Source organism: Thalia democratica, chromosome 8 (genome assembly GCF_965202585.1).
Source record: "Thalia democratica chromosome 8, ktThaDemo2.hap1.1, whole genome shotgun sequence".
NCBI lineage: Eukaryota > Metazoa > Chordata > Thaliacea > Salpida > Salpidae > Thalia > Thalia democratica.
The window spans coordinates 4,477,136-4,497,776 of NC_139172.1; the positions used below are offsets into that span (position 1 = coordinate 4,477,136).

The 20,641-nt window shown below is 22.5% G+C and overlaps 1 protein-coding gene across 1 annotated transcript; it reads right to left on the reverse strand.

Annotated features, from left to right (window-relative positions):
• Positions 1 to 4,434: 4,434 nt before the first annotated feature.
• Positions 4,435 to 7,052, reverse strand: LOC145842813 (zinc finger CCHC domain-containing protein 24-like). Its single transcript, XM_082950294.1, has 3 exons — positions 6,882 to 7,052; positions 5,786 to 5,944; positions 4,435 to 4,584 (listed from the first exon to the last, which is right to left on the reverse strand). Exons 1-3 carry the CDS (start codon positions 7,050 to 7,052, stop codon positions 4,435 to 4,437), a joined length of 480 nt encoding a protein of 159 aa, XP_082806420.1.
• Between the last annotated feature and the right edge of the window lie 13,589 nt (positions 7,053 to 20,641).

Sequence of the window (20,641 nt, forward strand, 5' to 3'; positions counted from 1 at the left end):
AGAAAACTGGAAGTTGACAATTTAGGCAAAAAAAAACCTGAAAAATCTGGAATTTTTAACAATTTCAACATATTAAGTAGTAAAATTTCGATTTGACACAAAAAAGCTATCATATAGATAAAAATATGGATCCCTTCGAGGCAGATCTTTTTGAAGTAAACGACTTACAGGAAACCTTCTCAGACTTACAAACTGACCTTGAACTTAAAGTAAATTTTTCCAAAGAACATTATGAAAGCTTTTGGACTCAACAAAAACTAAGGCAAAAGTATCCGATCATTTGAGAGGAATTTAGATTGTTGTTCATAGTTTTTCTTTCTAGCTTTGTTGTTGAGAAAGCTTTCAGTTCAGTTATCAACATCTTGAGCAAAAGATCTAATCTAAATATTTGTAAAGGAGACTTTACGTTACTGATTGAGAATCAGGTAAGAAAAACTTGCAAGCAGTCATGAACCTCATCCTTCACATCATATTAGACTTCAGTAGCAGACATTATTTTATGAAAGTTTTTTTTATTTTATTTGATCTTTTAAAATACTTCCTATTTAACCTGCTTTGTTTTGTATTTAAGTAGTGTTTTTATAATAAAACTTTTATTAAGTTATTTATTTTACAACAGGTTTGCATAATGCCTAATAAATATTAATTACGGTTTACTTCCTCTTGAGTTCGCACATTTTAACCAAAAAAACGTGTAAATTTATATTTTCTAAAGTTTAACTTAAATAAAGTCTATTACTAACTAACTATTAATAACAAAAAAACATAATATTTAACAGCTTATATAGATCTTTTTTTAATAAATGTTTGTTTTATGTTTTAGTTGGTTTCATGTTTATGCATAACTTTATTGCATATAACATATTTAAATTTATCATTTTGTAAAAAAAGTAACAATAATTTTTGAGTTTGCACTTTTTGATTTTGTTAAAAAGCGAACTCAAGCGGAAGTCTACTGTATTTTTTAAATGGTTTATGCTTTAAATCTGATAGTTTTATTTTGACCTGGTTAATTTTGTAGTGTATATTTGTATATAATTAGCAATTAGATTGTGTTGTTTTTTATTAGTTCAACACTAGCTGTTAGTTTTTCACAATTTACTTCTGGTAAATTATTATAGGCTAATAACTAGAGAAAAAATAAATTCAAACAGTATTAAATAAGTCACCAAAAAGAATGCTACAGTTGCAAGACAAAATTTTAACCTAATTAAAAGAACTTTCTAATCGACTACTTTTTGTTCACAAAAATAACTGTAAAAATGTTGATTTTATTTTTTTGAATTTAAATTAAGATTAAATAAATTGTTAAAATTAAGGTTTAGTTTCCTAAAGGTTATTCCACGTCAAATACTATTTAATTGTATTCTACTACAAAACATATAGTTTAAAAAGTTTAAAATTAAGTTTTTAACTTTATAACTAACTTGCTTATAATATATCTTTGTATTGAAATTAATAATTTTACTGCATTTACTGAAGCTGTTGATGAAACCACTTTTAATGTGAGATAATTAACCAGTCGGTCAAACTTCCTCAAACTAGATCAAAAATTATGTTTTATATTTATTTTATTATATTTAAACGAAACTGTTCATTCTTTTATAGTTTTTTAATCTCTGGTATAGTAATTTTAGAGTATGCCTATCTATAAAATAATTTAAGTATTTTGTGCGGCTTAAATAAGTCACTTATTATTAACTTCTAAATGTCGGAAATTCGTTATATGAGATATTATTATAATGTCAGGTTTAAGTTAAGAATTTAGATGGGTAACTTACGGTTAAGATCCAGTCAAATTTCGACCCGCTAAGTAACTTGAAAACTACTTGTGCAAAATAAACAAAATTAAGTCTTTTGATACTTAATATTTTGAAATTTGGTTTTCAGTTCACAATAGTATTTCCTAGATCATAATAATACTAATTAATTTTATTACAATTTTGCTCGAGTTTTTTAATTTTCATATATGTTATTTTTTTAAATTATGCAGCCCGCAATTACATTTTTTTAACGAGTTGAAACTAGATCTTTTAGTAAATATGAATTGCTGATTACAAAAGTTGTCCACCACTACCCTAAAAGTTTCAAAACAATTCATATCTTAACAGGATTGATTACAGATTACACAAGGCTTTTAAATAATTAAATATTTTAATATACTTTACTGGACTTATAAGAAAACAAATGTAACTCATTTTCTCAAGCCCTGTAAACTACTTTGAACACAGCCCAAAAGTGCGTGCATAAGTAGTACCAAACTAAATTACATTTCGAACACAGCTTTTCCGGCTCAGAAGGTTTGTACTCAAGAGAAAAACTACTTTATAAAATCGTGGGGGCGATTATTTTTTAAATTTCTGAAAAGGGGCGAATTAGAAAATGAGTTTGGGAAACCCTGCACTAAACTCTCGTATTTCAGTACAACTGTCGTTTTATTCTCTTTCACCTATTTTCTATTGAACTTCTGACTTTATAAACTATTTTCACAAACCTTTATACAAATATTTTGGTCGAAAAACAAGTTTAAAGTAGTAAACTTTAACATACAACTATTTCTTAAATATACAAGAATAAAGTTTAATATAGAAAAAACAATTAAAACTAATTATTGTCATACTTTAAATAATTTTTTTCTACCAAATGCTTTCAATCGAACATTTTTATTTTATGCTTAAACTTATTGTTATAAGGATACAGAAAAAAAAACTACAAACTTTAAATTTTTTAGTTATAAATCTTTTGAAAACACAGCATAATATTTTAAACAATTTTATGTTTTTTCTTTTTTAAAGATTTTTTAAATTTTATTTGATTCTAGTTGTTCGTTTTCTCGAGTTCAGCGTTTTTAAACTTTCTAAATAATGTAAAATTTCAGCTATAACGGTTTAAACTTTAGTAAGTTACTGTAAATAAAAATTAAGCTTATCCTGTTTACAGTAAAAATAACCGTAAGTATACATAAATAAGTAGAATATTTTTTTGGTTACTACTTTTATTTGAACTTTTATAGTATAAATATCAGTTTAATACACTTAAAATGACTTATTTACATTTTTGTTTTGACAACTAGACATAGTTAATTTTACAATTAGCTAACGCTACATATAGATTATAACAACTTAGTTATAGAATCACTTTTCATTTCATAGTTTTCTTTCGTTTTAGATGTAAAACCCACTATTTTTACTTTTGCTAATTAATTTTGAAAAACCGACTGCTTATCTTTTAGAATTTTTGGTTGTTTTCGTTTTATAAATGAATAACAAAACTATAAATCCAATATAAGACCTTTTTAATTTTTTTTTTACTATTTAAAAGATTACATATGTTGATTTTAATTGTGATGAAAAACATATATAGAAAGTTATCTTAAAAATATATATTTTTTTAGATCAAAGCTATGTATAATAATTCACTGTATTTTTAAATTGATATTAGAAAACTTTTTAAGCGTTTGGCAAAAAGCTAATACTAAAAAATAAAAACTTAAAATTTATAGACAATATTGTAGGAGCATAAAAACTACTATTGTTAAGTTTAAACTTAAACTTCTGTAATTTCAAAGGTCAACAGAAAGATTATTAGTGTAACTAAAGTAGTAAATGTATGCTTCTACTTCAAACTATTAATTTGGTTATCCTTCTTGACAATATATAACTAGAAAAAAAAATTTCCATCAAAATTAAATTTTAAAAATATACTTATTAGTTACTCAAACAACTTGTCTTCTTTTTAAGTCTAATTGCTTTAATTGCTGTTAAAATATTTCGAAAATTAAAAAAAAAATTATAGTTTTTTGTTTCGTATTTCAAGTTATAATAAATTGCATACTAACTGAAACTTTTAAATGAAGTTACTTACAGGTTCAGTCTAGAAAATCTCAAATATTTAGTTTAAAGACTGTTGAGTCATTTTACTTTGAAACAAATATACTAAGGAAATATTTTTGTTGTTAACGTAAGAAAAGTGTTTCTAAAGTGGTTTTGGTATTTCTCACAAATAACTCGCTGAATTAATTACTTAAACTTATGCTGTTTGTTTTGAACTTTATGTTATCTTCAATATACTTCAAAAAGGTAGTTTGTACAATTTAAATTAAGTATATTACAAATAAAAAGAACATCAACAGAACAAAATTATGTTTTAATTGTCAAAAATAAAAAGAAACATAAGTAATGTTTTTTGTGACTATCAAATTTAAATAGTATGACTTTTTGTCAACTAATGTAGTATGAAAATTTTATAGTCCTGAATTAAAAACACTAAACATTTTATCAAGAAATGGTTTACAAAGTCGTTATTGTAAATTATAATTATATATTATTTTTTAGATGTCATGTGAAGTAACTAAACTTACAATAGGAATTTCAGTTACAATAACATTAAATATAAAATTTAGTTAGATTTTTGTTCATCAGCATTATTTTTCTTTTATTTTTTCATTTTCTTTGGAGAATCTGACATGTTAAAAGCCTGCATTTTCAAACACAAATCGTTAATGTTTGTGCATTTTTCACAAGTAGATCTGTCATGCTTCTTTTTGTCTCCACGCTTTCCATACCTTGGTCTACCTAGTGGTCTCTGTGGTATAAAGAAGAAATAAATAAACAACTTTCATTTATCAAAACAGCTGTTTATTTTATTTATCAAATGTGTATATATTTATTTAAAAACTTTTAGTTTATACCACAAATCTACTATATAATTATTATACTTATTACAGTGTTTAGTTATGTAGTAGTAACGATAAGTTTAAATTAATAATTAAACTATTTTTTACGGTAGAAAAACATCAGACTTACTCTCCCCTCTACAATCTACAATGATAAACGTTTGGTAAATATAATTTTAAACTTCTTAAATATTGTGTTTACTTATTGAATAAAACCGTAATTCTTACAAAATGCTGTTTTACTACTTTCGGATAAAACAGTAAAAACTTATGTACAACAAAAACCGTTAGTTTAAAGAATTAAATTCATTTCATGTCAAATAAGTTTAACCGAACAAAACCAAATAGTTATTGCAGCTAATGAAATTTACCAAAGCTAACCTGTTGTTTTCGTTTAAGATAACAAAAATTTAAAAGAGTTTGAAGCAAAACTTAAAAAACAAAATAAGTTTAGTTAGAAACTTTTTAATGTTTAACTATTGTAATTAATTTTATTCTTTTTGTTGTTTAAACTCAAAAAAAAAAGTAAATTTTTTAATACAAAAAATTTTGATTTAAGATAGATATTTGTTTTCAACCGAATAGAAAGTACTAAAGTTATAACTAAAACTAAAGTAAAGGAATATTGTGGTAGTGGTATTTTTTTTTACTACCGCAATACTCCTAGTACAATTTGTTTAAATTTTAAAAAAATTAATACTTATGTATTTATTTGATTATATAACTAACATTAGTTTATACGGCTGTTTAATGTATTAGATATTTCTATCTCATATAATCTTCAGTAAAACGTTAGTTTATTAAACATGTTTTGCAGAAAATAAAATTTGAACATTTTATTAATGTATTGACGTAAAAGGTTGAAGTAGTTTACTGAGGATTATATGACAAATAAATATCTCATATATGAAAGAGCTGTATAAAGTTGTATGTTGTTATATAATCAAATAAATATTTAGCTCTTATTTAATTTGTCGAGCACTATTGATCAAAACTTAAAAAAAAACTATTAATATATGTTTATATATTTGTATATATTTGTATTTATAAGTTGATATATATGTTTATTTATATTTGCAAAAAAAAAAAAAAAAAACACTTTTAACAAACCATATTATGAGGGTAGATTTTATTGCCACAGGTATGACAAGCTTGCCATTTATCAACCCAACTATTTCCACTTGACCAGTTTTTCTTACAGTCCTTGCATTTGTAACTACCAAAGCTTCTTAGTTTACCATCGAACCAAGCATACTGCTTTTCATTCATCTAAGAAAAGCATTTATATTGAAGTTTTAAAAATTTACTATTCCTTAACATTTATAATTTACAAATAAAAACTTAAATAGAGGTGTGCAAATTAAGTATTTATTTACGACTCGGTTTTGGTGACAGAAAAATTGCGACCTTTTCAAGTAAAATAAAATATTAAACTGCACACAACAATGTAAACTAATAACATTGTTATGTGCAGTTTAATATTTTGTTTTACTTAAAAAGGTCGCAATTTTTCTGTCACCGAAACCGGGTCGTAAATAAAATATTTAATTTGCACACCTCTATTTAAATAAGCTCTTTACATTCTAGTAAATTGAGCAATCTTTTTTAATTAAGACAAAAAACTATAAAAATAAAAACTTATATAACTAGTTTTATTATTTAAGCTTTAGTTTGTTATTTCGGTTGATTTTAAGTTTGAAAACAAGATTTATTTTATTTAGTTTCAAACTATCAAACCAAAATATTAAGTTTGTAAATATATATACCTAATTTAGTTTTGCCGTTTTAGCGATAGAAAGTGCTGCATAGTATTTAATTATAGCATTTTTTTTGGATTTCGAAATTTAAAGTATTTACTTCATTTTATTTTCTATTTTAATACACTTTGTTATTCAGTCAATAAATGATGACCATCGTAAAATTAATGTTTAATATTTGCGCTTCAATAGCAAAATAGCTTTAATACTCGAGGTAAAACCATAAATAAATAAACACATTGATTTATTTGATAAGTAAACTCGTCGCATCAGAAACAACCTTGGTTTTTTGTTGCAAGGATTATTAACTTAAATATCTACCTAAAACGCTTAGTAGCTAACTAGAACTATAATAAGGTACCTAATACATTAAAATATGCTTATTAAAGTAAAAAAAATTATAAAATGTTATGATATTATTTTTATTGATTTAATAAAGTACAACTTACATCATCAGCATGCATTGGAGAACACGAAATTTTACACAAGCTGCATTTGCTTTCCTTAACAGTAAAACCTTTGCAAGTAATCCAAACTGATTTCGGACACTGGTCATTTTTGCATTTGTACATGAGTACAAAATCAGTATTTTCAGCATTTTCTTCGACTTGAGGAGTCATTTTATATAAATTTTATTAAAACTTAAGAATGCTTTTTTGATAAGCTTTAAATAAACATAAAAAATTAAACACTTTTTCGAGAAGATGTTAAAACAAAATACATTAAGAATTTACGTGAAACTAATATTTTTTACTTAAGTTGAAAGTAGAATTTATTTTTGCAAAAATAAATCTCCTTAAAACGTTTAATCTAATGTTAAATAACAAAATACAGCTTCATTGTTTACTAAATCTTATGGTTAGACGACCAAAATATTTTTTTCAAACTTTTTGGTTGCTACTATTATGAAGCCCCAATCAAAATGGTTGTCATTTAACGATTGGCACTATACTTATATGATTTATGTTGGCAAAATTACGTAGTAAGAAGTAAAATTCCGAGATAGGGAAACTCCCTAGCAGGGGCGTGTTTTGACTGGTTTCCAGTTTCTTGTGAACCCTATGAAAAAAGTAGTATAAGAAAAAAAGCTTAGATTATTCAATTAGAACATTATCTAATCGGATATTTTACATATTTAAGCAGATTTAGCTGTGCTTTTTTGCTTAACTTTTGAATAATTTTAATCTGTTATGACGTAGTTTTAAAAGATTTTATGTTAAAAAAAGTAAAAACTGTATATAGAATGTCATAATTTAAAAAGATGCACATACGAAAAATGAAACTTTTGATACAAAATAAGCCAATCAAAATAGATCAAAATACTAATTTTGAATGTTAATCCAACTCAATTGGTTTCATTTTTAACTTTGGTAACTTTCACTACATATTTTGTTTTCAAAATTATATCTAACTTTTAATTAAAATCTGATGTTTAGCTAATTATTTTAACTAGAATATATGTTTAATTAATGTTTTATTTATCAATTTATTTACATATCATTAAATATTTTTTACTAATTTTAAGTCACTTTAGTTACTAATTTTGATTAGTTCTCGTGTTCAGTGTCGTCTTAATAAATATTTTCGTTATTCATGTTAGCTTCACTTTTTAACGCAAATTTCTGCATTGTCAATAATAAATGACCTAATGTATATTCTATAATTGTTTTACTAAAATTAAAAGAATTTTACTACTTATCAATTTTTTGCTTTCTGTTTATCTAATGTTTTTTAATTTTTGAAAGTAAAAAATAATTATGAAGATAAGAAAACTTTAGACAATTATATGATAGACATTCATGAAAATTTCTAAAGTGTTTATTAAATTTTACTACGCAAAATACTTTGTTTTTGAAAGAAATGCGTACTTAAGCGGCAAATTAAGAACAAAAAAAAATTGTAAACTCCCTTTGAAAAAAGTCTAGACACGCCCCTGCTCCCTAGTAAATTAAAACGTTTCTGTGTATTCTGTTGTGGTATCTTATTTAACAAACAACGTTGTATTTGCTTTCGAAGGTGAGTCAAAGCTTTTTAAACATTTTTAAGCTTATCAGCAAAACTGAAATTATCAAATAAAAAAACAAAACTAAGTTAAGTAGAGCTTTAAAACAAATTATTAATTTTAAATTAGCTATTCATAAATCCCTTGTGACAATAACAAAATCAACTAATTTAGCTATATTTTATTATTTTTCTAAATAGACAATATAGTTTTAGATTTTTAATACAAGTCGTTTACATTTATTTCCTTAAAATATACTTATTTTCAACTAACACTCACTTTGTCATATAAGTAGAAAGTTAGCCAAAACAATTGCTTGTATTTATAAAACATAGTGTTAGAATAATGCTAAAAATTTTGTTTTAAAACTGGAAACAGGAATTTTTTTAACAAAATACAGTTTTATATTTACCAACAACAATCAGATTAAAACTAACTTGAAGTTTTTGTTATTTTTAAACTTAGAAAAATGTATTAGTATCAAAATGAATTGAATCGTCAGGTTACAACAAAAACTTACAAAATAAAAAAACTAATGGTTTGCTTAATTTTCTAATTAGCATAGTTTTCCAACAATATTCATTTAATGATTTAAATAAAACCAACAGCTACATACTATTAATGATAATTAAAATAAAAAAATTGATAAAACAACATTATATTTAATTATGTCATTTTTAAAACTAAAATACAAAAAAACTGATTACAATTTACTAAAAAAAAGTATTATATTAGGCACAAATAATACATATTACTGAAGTAATATTGACATTAAAACTTAGAATACAGTATGTTATGATTTGAAACACTAATGTCTATAATAACAAAAAATTATACACGAAACTTGTAGAGTTTATTACGATTTAGATGCCAAGTTACGCAGTTAGAAAAAATAGTACCTAGTTAGGGATTTACCCTACAAAAATTAATATTTTCAATTACAGTATTATATTTTAGCAAACAAAGTATTTGATTTAAAAGTTATGACTTAATTTAGTAAACACTGCTTTTTATAACCTATCTTATTTGAACAAGAGTAACAGTAATATTTTGTGTTTAATTGTATTTTTCTAGAAAACTATTTGCATGTCTAAAGCTTAAAAAAACAATTACAATAGTATAACAGTCAATAGAGGATGTTTAAATTTTTTATGGTTTAACAGTAAAATACTAAGTTTCCGTATATATCAAATTTTAGTTAAGGACATAAAAAATGAGCATAATTTATTGTATATTAAATTAATTACTACATTTTACTTAATTTTTTTTATAATGAACGTTTTTAAACATTTCAACAATTACTTAATAGTATCTATATAAAATTTAATAAATCTCAGCATAAAAAAAGGTTTCATACTAGACATTACTTTTAAACTTCAATAAAAAAATAATTTTTGAAGTAGCAAAGTTTAGTATAATAACGTAGTTGTGCACTTTTACTTTCTAATACATAAATTAATTTGAAACATTTTTTTTTAATTTTGAGCTTCATACCTTTAGGAAAGTGTAATAATTGAAGTTTGAACCGCTAAATTCGTATAAAACATTTAATTACCTCAAAATATTTTCTAAAAAATTTTACTAGATTCTTTTGATTACTGTTGAAATTAAACTATTCATTTCTTAAAATTTAGTTAAATATAAAAATGTTTCATTAAAAACAACCCTAAATGTAAAAAAAAAACTTCAATATAATTTTTGACAAAAACTTCTACAAACTAATCGAATAAGAATATCTTTTAATACTTAAAAATCTTAGTATTTGAACAGTATCTAGGACTACATCAAAAGTAAATATAGTTGTACTTAATTTAAATCATAAAAGCAAAACTATAAAAGGTTATTATATTAAGGTTGTTAGTGATTTTTTTTGTCAAACAAACTTAATTAACTAACTTTTTCTTGAAAATTAGAAACAATACTTTATTTTTAAACTCTTAAGCCAAGTTTTTTGTAAAACTTTGTATAGTTAACTAAAACAGAGAAAAACAAATTAATATTATTTGAACCACATGAGCTACTGTTTACAATTAAAGTTTAAATTGAACTTTAACTAGACTTTAAGAAATTCAGAGTGAGTAAAAACTAAACTAAGTTAATAAGTTTTATGTATCAATCAAAAACATATTTAATTAGAAGGCTACAATAGAAAAGGTGGTTTACGAAAACTATAAAATATATTGCTCTTTTTTAAAATTTTAAGCCAAACATATTATTACTCTATTAGAAATATATTTTTAAAGAAACATAAATCGTTAACAGATTAAAAGATACTCAGTTTACAAATACTTGACTGTTATTAAACAAGTCTACATAAAACTAGTCTTATGTTTTAATGCGTAAACGTTAAGATTTTTCAACCAAAACAACAAGTGTTAACATTATATGTTTTTACGTAACAAACATATTAGTCTTTATCTTCAGTCACTCACCCAGATTATTTGAATTAGATTATTTTGTAAAGATTAATTTTTTATGCTTTTTAAGTAAAACACTCCGTTATAGTAAGTTCTATTATTATTAAATATTAAATAATAATAACTTGTTACTTTTGTATTACTAAAATTAAACTGAATTGATTACAGCATCCAAAGAACAAAAACTTTAATAATTAAGACTAACAAATAGCTAACGAATAAAAACAGCAAAAGCAAATTGTAATTGCTAAAGCATAAAAGTTTTTCTTTTGTAAACGTAGTAACAATTTGAACATAACAACAAGCACCCTGATTTAAAAATAATTTTACTAAAAGTACTTCTTTTGAAACTTTTTACTAAAAATCAGAAAAACTGTTAAAAATAGTCACAAATATTTAAAAAGTCTATTATAACAATTTTCAAAATCATACATTTACCCTATAATATTGTAGATAAAAATAAAAGTACATGTATTCAATGAGCGTTTGTTACATTTTGATTATTAAATACATAAAACTATCAATTGAATTCCGTAAGTTGCAAAATAGAAAAAAAAAGTATATAATATTATATTATTATGTTAATTAACAACAAAAAATTTAAAAAATATTTAAAAATACAACCAAGTAAACATTGTTAACTGACTTGCACAACTACTAAAAGTATTGTTTTTGTTTTGATAATACTAAAAACGCTATAAAATTGGTTTATTCAGGTTAAATAAATTATTTTTAGTTACTAAATTGGTTATTATGTGTTTTGAAAACTTAAACTTTTTAAAAATTATCAGCGTACTTTGAAAAAAAGAACATTTTTTAATAGTGTTGTTGAAGTTTATTTTGTAAAAAAAGAGTCTTTAATTTATCTTTTTGCATTAAATAAATCTTCTGGTTAATTACAAAGATTTTAAACCTGAAATAGTTATAAATGATATAATTAAAGCATCATTTTAGCTTTTTTTAGTTTAAAAATAGTAGTATTGTTTATTGAACGAAAAAAAGCGCTAAAAAATTAGGTCCAAAGACCTCGTGTGCTAAAAAATCTTTCGGTTATTGAGTCATATACCAGGATACAGTTTAATGTTATGTCAAGTACATTAGAAAAAGTAAGTTGAGACTAATAATTTAAATTACTTTAAATTAGAAGACTAATAGACATATATGTGCGATAAAGAATATCAAACGAGTAAAAACTTGACTACATAAAAAGTTTTTTCTTTATTTTAATTGAATTCATTAAGTTATAATTTTTATTAAGAAGATTTTTAGTATAAACAAACTCGTTTTCTACTATTTTTAATATTTTTCTTCATTTATATGTTGATTTAACAAATTGATAGTGTTAACTAATTTATCATCTTAGAGTTTAAAACATAACTATCAAAAAATTACTAAGCTTGTTTTTCACTTAAAGTATAATAAAAATTAGTTGAATAACTAAAATTAAAATTAAACTTTAAGGTAAAACAAATTTTTGTTTCATTTAAATTATTTTTTTTAATAATACAGAGTTGTGTAAAGTTTTAGAATGTTGTATGTGAAAAAGCTACTAAAACGATTAAAAAAAATCTGATTTAATTTAGATTTTAAATAAGTGAATTTTATCATATAGTAAAGTTTAAGACAAATAAATCAACAAAAACTAAAGTAATTTTAAAGAAAACAACACTTTAAGGTAGCATTTTGGTACTAAAATTAATAAAGGTTAGTAGTTTATTCTATAACTATATGATAACTTACATTGAATTTTATTTTTCAAATTTTGATATCTAGTGTAAATAAATCAACTAAGTTATGCTTAATGTTAAATTTAATAAAATTTTCTGCATACTGATGTAAACTAAGCTAGATAGTAAATACTGTTTATTAAAAAAATTAAAACACAATAAAAAACATATAATAGTTTGAATGGTATTATTCAGGCAATTACTAAAAGTTCGAATTTATTTTTAATTTATTGCTTATTTAGCTACTAGTATTTTGCCGATATCGGGTCAAGTTATGAGTTTTATTATTGAAGTGTTTCATAGTTTGACTTTTAGTTTAGTTAGCAATTTTGTAAAACTTTAAAATAAAAATCTAAATAGTATAATAGTTATTATTTCATAAGTTTTAGACGTTAAAATACAAGAATTTTGCATTTAAAAATAAAACTAAAAAACTCTTGATTTTTCTACGATAAAAAAGTATACTATAGTTACATTCTAAATTTTGTGTTAAAGGCGTTTTATGAATTGCTTTAAAGTATAGCTCAGATTTTAAAAACTTATAAACTAAAAGTGTTTTTCTTAATTTGCATTTCAAAACACTTCATATGGTGATCGAAAAGATTAATGAAAATTAAGTATGCAGAGCATAAAACCAACTGAGAAAAGATGATACGGAAATATTTTTTTTGTTTTATAACTTTGCATCATAAGGCTAAAACATTAGTAAATGAAGCGTATTTTCGTAAGCAGGTTTGAAGCAGATTAAATAAGTTTAAAATATGTACTTCACATTAACTTTCATAAACTTTTAAATGAAAATTAATTTTAGTAAAACTTTAATTGTTTAAGTTATTTAATGTAGGAAAACAGTTTTTTAAGTATTAATAGAATTATTACTTTGTTTTCTTTAGATTTGAATATATTATTTGTTTAAGAAATCACATTGTGTTTTTTTTTTTTCAAAAGTTAACTACGAAAAAAAAAAAAGATTCGAACTACGAAAAAAAGCAACTTAGATTTTGTTGGAAAAATGTTTTTTTGTTAGATTACATAAAACAATCCTAAAAACTTTGAAGTCAGCTGACATATTGTTCTTTTCACTTACAATTTGCAACAAGTGAACATAGTATTATAAAATTGGTCTAACTAAATAGAGTTTTTCAATTTAGTTTTCTTAATCGATTAGCTTTAAACATATTAATAGCAGTAAACGTATTAATTGAACAACTGCTAATTCAAATGTACACATTTTAGTCATAAAAAGTATAACTTTTATAAAGCGTGTCATTAAAAGAGAATAAAAATATTTACAGTAAAAGCCTTATTTAAAATCTTAAAGCAAATGTGTTTTTTATAACAATATCAGATTACTTAGTGTTTAACCGTAAGATTTTCAGTGTTTGGTGTGTTAGTTCACTGTGTGACAAACTATAAAATATTGTACAAGGCATATAAACACTAACTATTGTTAAAAATGTGTAACAAACCTTTAAATTAAAATGAAACTATATAAGTAAATTATCATATACAAATTTTATGTTTATTATGATCTAAGGCCATGTATAAAGTATTCAATGCAAAATAGTTTATTAAGATGAATTTGATATACAGTTTTTAATTTGAAAGTTTTTTTAAGAATACTAATCAAAAGTAATTGGCTTTTTAGTTTTAATGTTTTCTTTACTTTTGGTAATGCTAGTTTACTAATTGAATTACTAAAAACACTTTTTTAACTTCTTTTCTTCAATAATCAGCATCAGATACAAAACTTAAATAAATACTTGCTTTTGTTTTTTACAAGATAACATATTTTTAGTCAATAAAGTAAGAAAATTTAAGTAGAATATTTTAAGTATAATTCTCTCTCATGCACTTACAAACATTTATATTATTAATTAGTTTAATCTATACTAGGGGTCGGCAGCCTTTTGTGACTGGCGAATCAATTTTCATAGAAAGCATTTATTGCCGGCCACACTATCTAGAAAAAAAGTTTTCAAGGCAGCACTTATTCTAAAATAATTGAAATAATCACTACATAATTACTGTTTTAAACGAAAAATATGATAAAGTAAGCAATAATAAAGCGGTAGTTATGAGTATTTACTGAATTTAGAGCCTAATTTTAAGTTTTTATTACAAAAACTTTTATTTCTATCGTTTTAAAATAGTATATTTTTAGCTAAAAAAAAACTTACGGGCCGCAGTTTGCCGACCCCTGCTCTATACGAATATGGTTACAAACTTAAACTATTGTCTCAATAAAGAATATCGGCTTAAATAACTTTAAACAACAAGATAATAGTTGTTAAGACATTAGATTTATATTTGACTAATATTTAAAAACAGCTTTATCTTAAAATCAAAAGTATTTATTTTTTAATAATATAAATACAATTATAAATTTTAAATTTTATTAATATTACAATGTTTCACTAGTTTGAAAACGATATTTTTAGTTGTTTAAAATCTGTAAAAAATTTTACAATAACATGTAGGAAAACATAAGGCTAAACTTAAAATAAAAGAAAAAAATATATAACAAAAACTGAACAAAATCTAATTAAAACTTATAGCTTAAAGTTAATAGTATATGATGATTTTTTTCAAAAAAATATAGAATTTAAAACTAGAGAATTTAAAATGATGCTAAAATAGTTAGGTTCACATTAACCTAATAAAATCTGTGTTAATAGAATTAAGCGCTGTAAAATTTACCAAATAAACCGTTGTCGTGTTTTATACATATAATATACCTAAACAACCTAATATGAACTTCTTATCAATAACATCAAAATAGTTTTAGAACTTTTCTTTGCTTAATTATTATAAGCTAACCCCTAATTAAACTTTGTTTTGATAAAGCATATATATAAGTGTATCTAACTGAACGAAATTCAAAACAAGAAGTTTTTATTAAAATATGGAATTTATAAACAATATTTAGTTTTTAGCTTTATTATAAAACTTTGATTAGCAGTTTCTGGGCATTTAAAAGCAACATTAAAAAACTTTTTTTTTTCGTGTTTTAAACTTTATGCTTAATTTTTGTTATAAAATTACTATAGATTTTTTCAATATGCGTTTAAACATTTTTTCTTGTAGTATAAACTAAATTTTAATGGTTAATGTTTATTTACAAATTAATAACATTTATGATGGTGTTAAAGTGTTAGCTAAAATGAGTTTTAAAGTTATATGGTCCGATTTCCTAGCTTTAAGCATTTATCAAATAAAGTAATATAAATTTTGTTGTTAATGTTTTATAGCTAGCATAACATTTTTATTATATAAATATTAATAAGTAATGCTTGTTAAAACAAAATAAAAACTATACATTTTTAAAACCAATTTACATGTATATTTATGCTATTTCAACTCTACTTTATGCTATTGCAACTTTACTTGCACTTATATTAGAAGCGCATCTAAATTTAAGAACTTTTCTTAAGTTCAACTAAAGTTTCTTAGTAAAACAAAAGTGTTGGTACAAAGTTACAAAAAAACAAATAAAAGATATTTATACATAATTTTGTTCAATTTGTTTACTTTGTAAATCTATAACATACTCTAAAACATAATGCTAAGTTGTTTATTTTAAACTTAAAAAACAATCTAGTAGATTTAGATTAAAACTTGTTTTTCTAATGCCTGTTTTGTAGTTAAGAGTGATCAAACAATTATATATTAAATAAAAAAAATGTTAGCAATCTGATTTATATGACTATTTATTAAAACCGTGTTTTATTAAGAACTATTTTAAACGGTAAAAATTTATGATAATTTATACTAGGTGTTTCTTAAAACTTTTAGCTCCGTTACGATTGTAATTAAACTTTGATAGTAAGTTAAACTAGAGTGAAAGTTTTAGCAGTTAGCAAAACTTTTTAAGCATGTTATGTTTTGTTTTATTTTATCTATAACAAAAGGTGTATTTTAACTACTGATAAAAATTGACAACATTAAAAACGATCCAAGGTTTTTATACGAAAAAGTCAGAAAGAAATTTTTTGAAACTGACTTTTGAGTACATTCTTAGACATAAAATCACATTAAATAAGTTTTACTGCATAGTTGTTTTGTTCAAACAGTTCTATAATATGTATCCTTAGACTAAAATTATAAAACATTAAAATCAGTTTTAAATAATTAAATTCAAAGTTTTTTTAAATGAAATTTGTGGAAATGTTTTTCTAAGCAAATATTTTGCTTAATATTTTTATGTTTTTAATTTTGTTATGCTAAATATCTGATGCATATTATTGTAGACGCTAATAAATAATGTAAAAGTACTAAAAACTCATTTGAAAAATATTGCCCAATTTTTACTTGAAATAACGACAAAGCAATCTAAAAACTAGCTGGATTTAAATTTTATATATAACCTAGCTAAAATGTGGAAATATAAAATCTGACTATACAACAAATAGTTGAATTTGAACTTGTTTTTTAAATTAGTTTAGTATGTATTTTTAAGACAAACTGTTCGTTTATATCAGAGTAGTAAATTTAAACACTAATAATTTAAAAAGTTTTTTGTTTAAATTTTGAAACAATTACAAAATAAGCTTTAAAGCTTTAAAGTTTTAAATTAATAATAACTGAAATAAGCAACAAAAGATATTCGAAAATAAGAAACATGAGACTCGAAAACTGTTATCTTATGTACTAAAGCTATTCAAAAAGAAATAAAGAAAACTCGGGTTTAACATTTATAATTCAATTTAAACAAATTTAAAGTTTGGGTTAAGTTTTATAATTAAAGCTACTGTAATTTTTTCTATAAAAATGATTATGTCTTAATTTTGTTATGTAAAGTTTTATAGCTGTTATAGAAAAGTTAATTTTGCAATTACATTATTTACTGAATTTTTAATTATTAAAAAGTTGTATTTGCGTTCTTTGTTTTTAAAACATCAAAATAGTTTTTAATATTATACTTTTAAAACAAAATTTCAAACATAAATAAAAATATTTGTTTATTTGTATTTAAACAAGTTTAGCTTTTTAACACAACTACCTTTAAGTACATCACTCAAAATAAAATATTTAAAGGATTATGTCAATATAAATATATTTTTATCTAAATTGTTTTCCTACCACCCACGATGCAGAAATAATAAAAAAACTAATGAAATATTATTACTTTTGTAAACGTCAAATGTTTAAGTAAAAATTTAAGTTGTTATAAACTAACCTTGATAACATGTTTTTAAAAATCCAAAACTTAATAAACATAATTTTTATCAATGCTTTCAACATATTACTTTGTTTCTAATCTAAAAAGATTTTATACACCAATCTTTTTTTGTTGTATTAATCAACATTGCGTAGTTTTAGTTAAAAATTTAAGATAAAATAGTATCCGTTTACAAAAAATATTTAAAATTCGTTTAAAATTTCAAACTATTTGTAATTTACACTTACTATTTTATTTTTAGCTATTTATAAAATGTAAAAACATGAAAAATTAAAACTGTTTTAAACAACACAAGTGTTTTTGTGTTTGCAGTAAAACAAAGTAGCATTTTACTGTAATTCGTAATTGGATTAGAAATAGAGTTGGCTGGCAGGATACCAAGAAATTATTTTTAGAATAAAATTGCACTAACAATAAAAACTTAAATTTGCAAACTTAATACGTTTTAAACATTTGAAGAAGTTTACTTTCAGTAGTACTCTAGTTTCCATTGTTTTGAAATAACTAGCAATTCTGTTATATGAAGCGTTTAAAGAACAGAAATAAATTATACGTAAACCGCAAAGTTGAGGTTTTACCAATGAAAACCAATTATGTTTTATCATTGTATAAAGTTTTATGTAAATTTGTGAGAAATTGTTACAAATAAGAGGTTAATAAGAGGAAACAAATTGTCAGTATCGAGAGAGTATTACATGTTACCGTAGTTTTATTATTGAGCTTTTATCTTATTTTCATGCTTATTAAAACATAAATAAAAGTATGAACCTGTTCATTTTTATTTTGAAAACACTTTTACAACTTTAAATTTATGTTTTTCACTGAGTTAAGAGGTATTCGTTTAACAATATTTGTTTTGAAAATTTTTAATAGGACCAAATTTTACTTTTATTAAGAACAAAAAAATTTTAACAAAAAAATATTTAGTCTTATTTTTTTTACATACGTAAAAAAATTATTTTCAGGTTCTATTACCAAAAAAGTAAATATGATAGGATGTGTTATAAGACTTTTAAAGTTATATTTTATGTAGTTTATATAGTATAATGCATTTAAGTTTGTAGCGGGTTTTGACAAAATCTGCTTTACTTTTAAAAATACTAATGTTTTGATATTATTTTAAAATAAGTTATTTATAAAACTTTATAATTTAAAATTATCTTATAACTAGTGAGAACAAAAATAAAACAATTCTTTTTATGAATTGTGTTTTATAAGTTTAATTCTTAACTTTAGTTATATAAAACTATAAACAAATAAAATTATAACTGTTTTTACATAATAGTACGAATTGCTTAACCGAGCGAAAATTAAAACCAGAGTATTTAACAAGTATTTTTTACGAGTCAAAAAATATAAAATTTTTGTTTTGTTTTCAATAATTTATTCTAAATTCCTTAAACTACTTTTTGAACTTAAAAATGTTTTTATTTTATTTTGAAACTTTGTTTATTTTATAAAGTCTGAAAAGCTAAATTAAAACAAAAAAACTTATATTTTTTTAAGTTAACTTATATTTTAGTTTTATTTACAAGTTATTAGTTTTGAAGTTTTTAAATATTTATAGAAGATTATATAAATCCTGTTAGTTTAAAAATTACTTGTAATTACAAGTTTTTCGAAAAAAACAAAGTTTTTGTTTGAATACTTTTATGATAGATGTTGTGAAACTATTTATACTTAAAATTAGGTCAAAAGTGTCTGTAAAGATTTAGCTAGTTTCAGTAAACTTCATATTTTTACAAGACTTTAGTATTTTGTATTATTAAAAAAAAACATAACTTTTTACGTTTAAACAAACAACAACCAAAAGTATATATAAAAGTTTACTTTGAAAATTATGAAACATAACTTAAAAATAAAATATCTTAATGCTTTTTATTTCAGTAACTAACAAATTGGTAATATAAATAAATTAAATTATAACTAAAGCAGCTAAAATTTCAGCAGTTAAAATAAACTTTATTTTAATTTCTAGTAGCAACAAGCAACAAAAAGTAATAAAAAAATTGAGGATGGTTTTAAATTTATATACATAAGTGTATGAAAGTTCCGTTTTCTCGAAATTTAATTTTATAACTAAGTTGTTGTTGGAAAACCAAAAACACGAATGATAAACTTCTTAATTTACTTGATAAAAACGTGATATTTAAACTTTTTGAACATTTTTGAAAAGTCATAGTCTTTTGTTATCAACAAAGTAGTTTACTAAAACTTTTACTTTAGGAAATAACTTAGGCTTAGTTTACTGTTTTTTGTTTGGAAACTTTTATAAATTAACATTGTATAAAAAAACGTAGTTTAATTTAATAAAAACTTTACTTTTCATTCTTAGATAATATGTTTAAAATATGTTTAACTCGAAATATTGTAGAATCTTTATAAGATTAATAGATAATCAAGTCTTAAAGTATATTAAAAAAACTTAATAATGATCTTAATTCAAGTCAGAAAGTAATGTTTAAAAACTTTTAACTCACCCTGTTACATTAATAAATCGTTATACAGCATTAAAGATTTGCTCTAAAACGATAAAAAATAGCAAACGTAACTATGAAAATAGTAAGCTCAAAAGTATGACGTCATCAAATAATCAACACAAAAGGCAACAAATAAAAACATGCGTTGAATTGAGAAAAGGCAGTTTTGTACATTAAGAATGTGGTGATGACACGTATGTAAACAAAACAGCAGAAATTTGTATCACAAAAAATATTTGTTGTTTATTTCAATAAATAAAAATTAAAAGGAAAATAATTCTTTGTTCTAAACTTCGAAAACTTTTTTATAAGCATAAAATTTTTTTTTTTTTGAAATATAAGACAAACTTTAGGTCATGAATTAATGATTTTTTTATCCAAAACAGTAAATATTGTAAAAT

Bases quoted from the DNA above. Each gene is read 5' to 3' on its own strand.
- LOC145842813 (XM_082950294.1), bottom strand. From the start codon at position 7,052: ATGACTCCTCAAGTCGAAGAAAATGCTGAAAATACTGATTTTGTACTC. The intron at 5,945-6,881 runs GTAAGTTGTACT...TGCTTTTCTTAG, and splicing joins CTCCAATGCATGCTGATGAT to ATGAATGAAAAGCAGTATGC. The intron at 4,585-5,785 runs GTTTGTTAAAAG...TTTATACCACAG, and splicing joins AAATCTACCCTCATAATATG to AGACCACTAGGTAGACCAAG.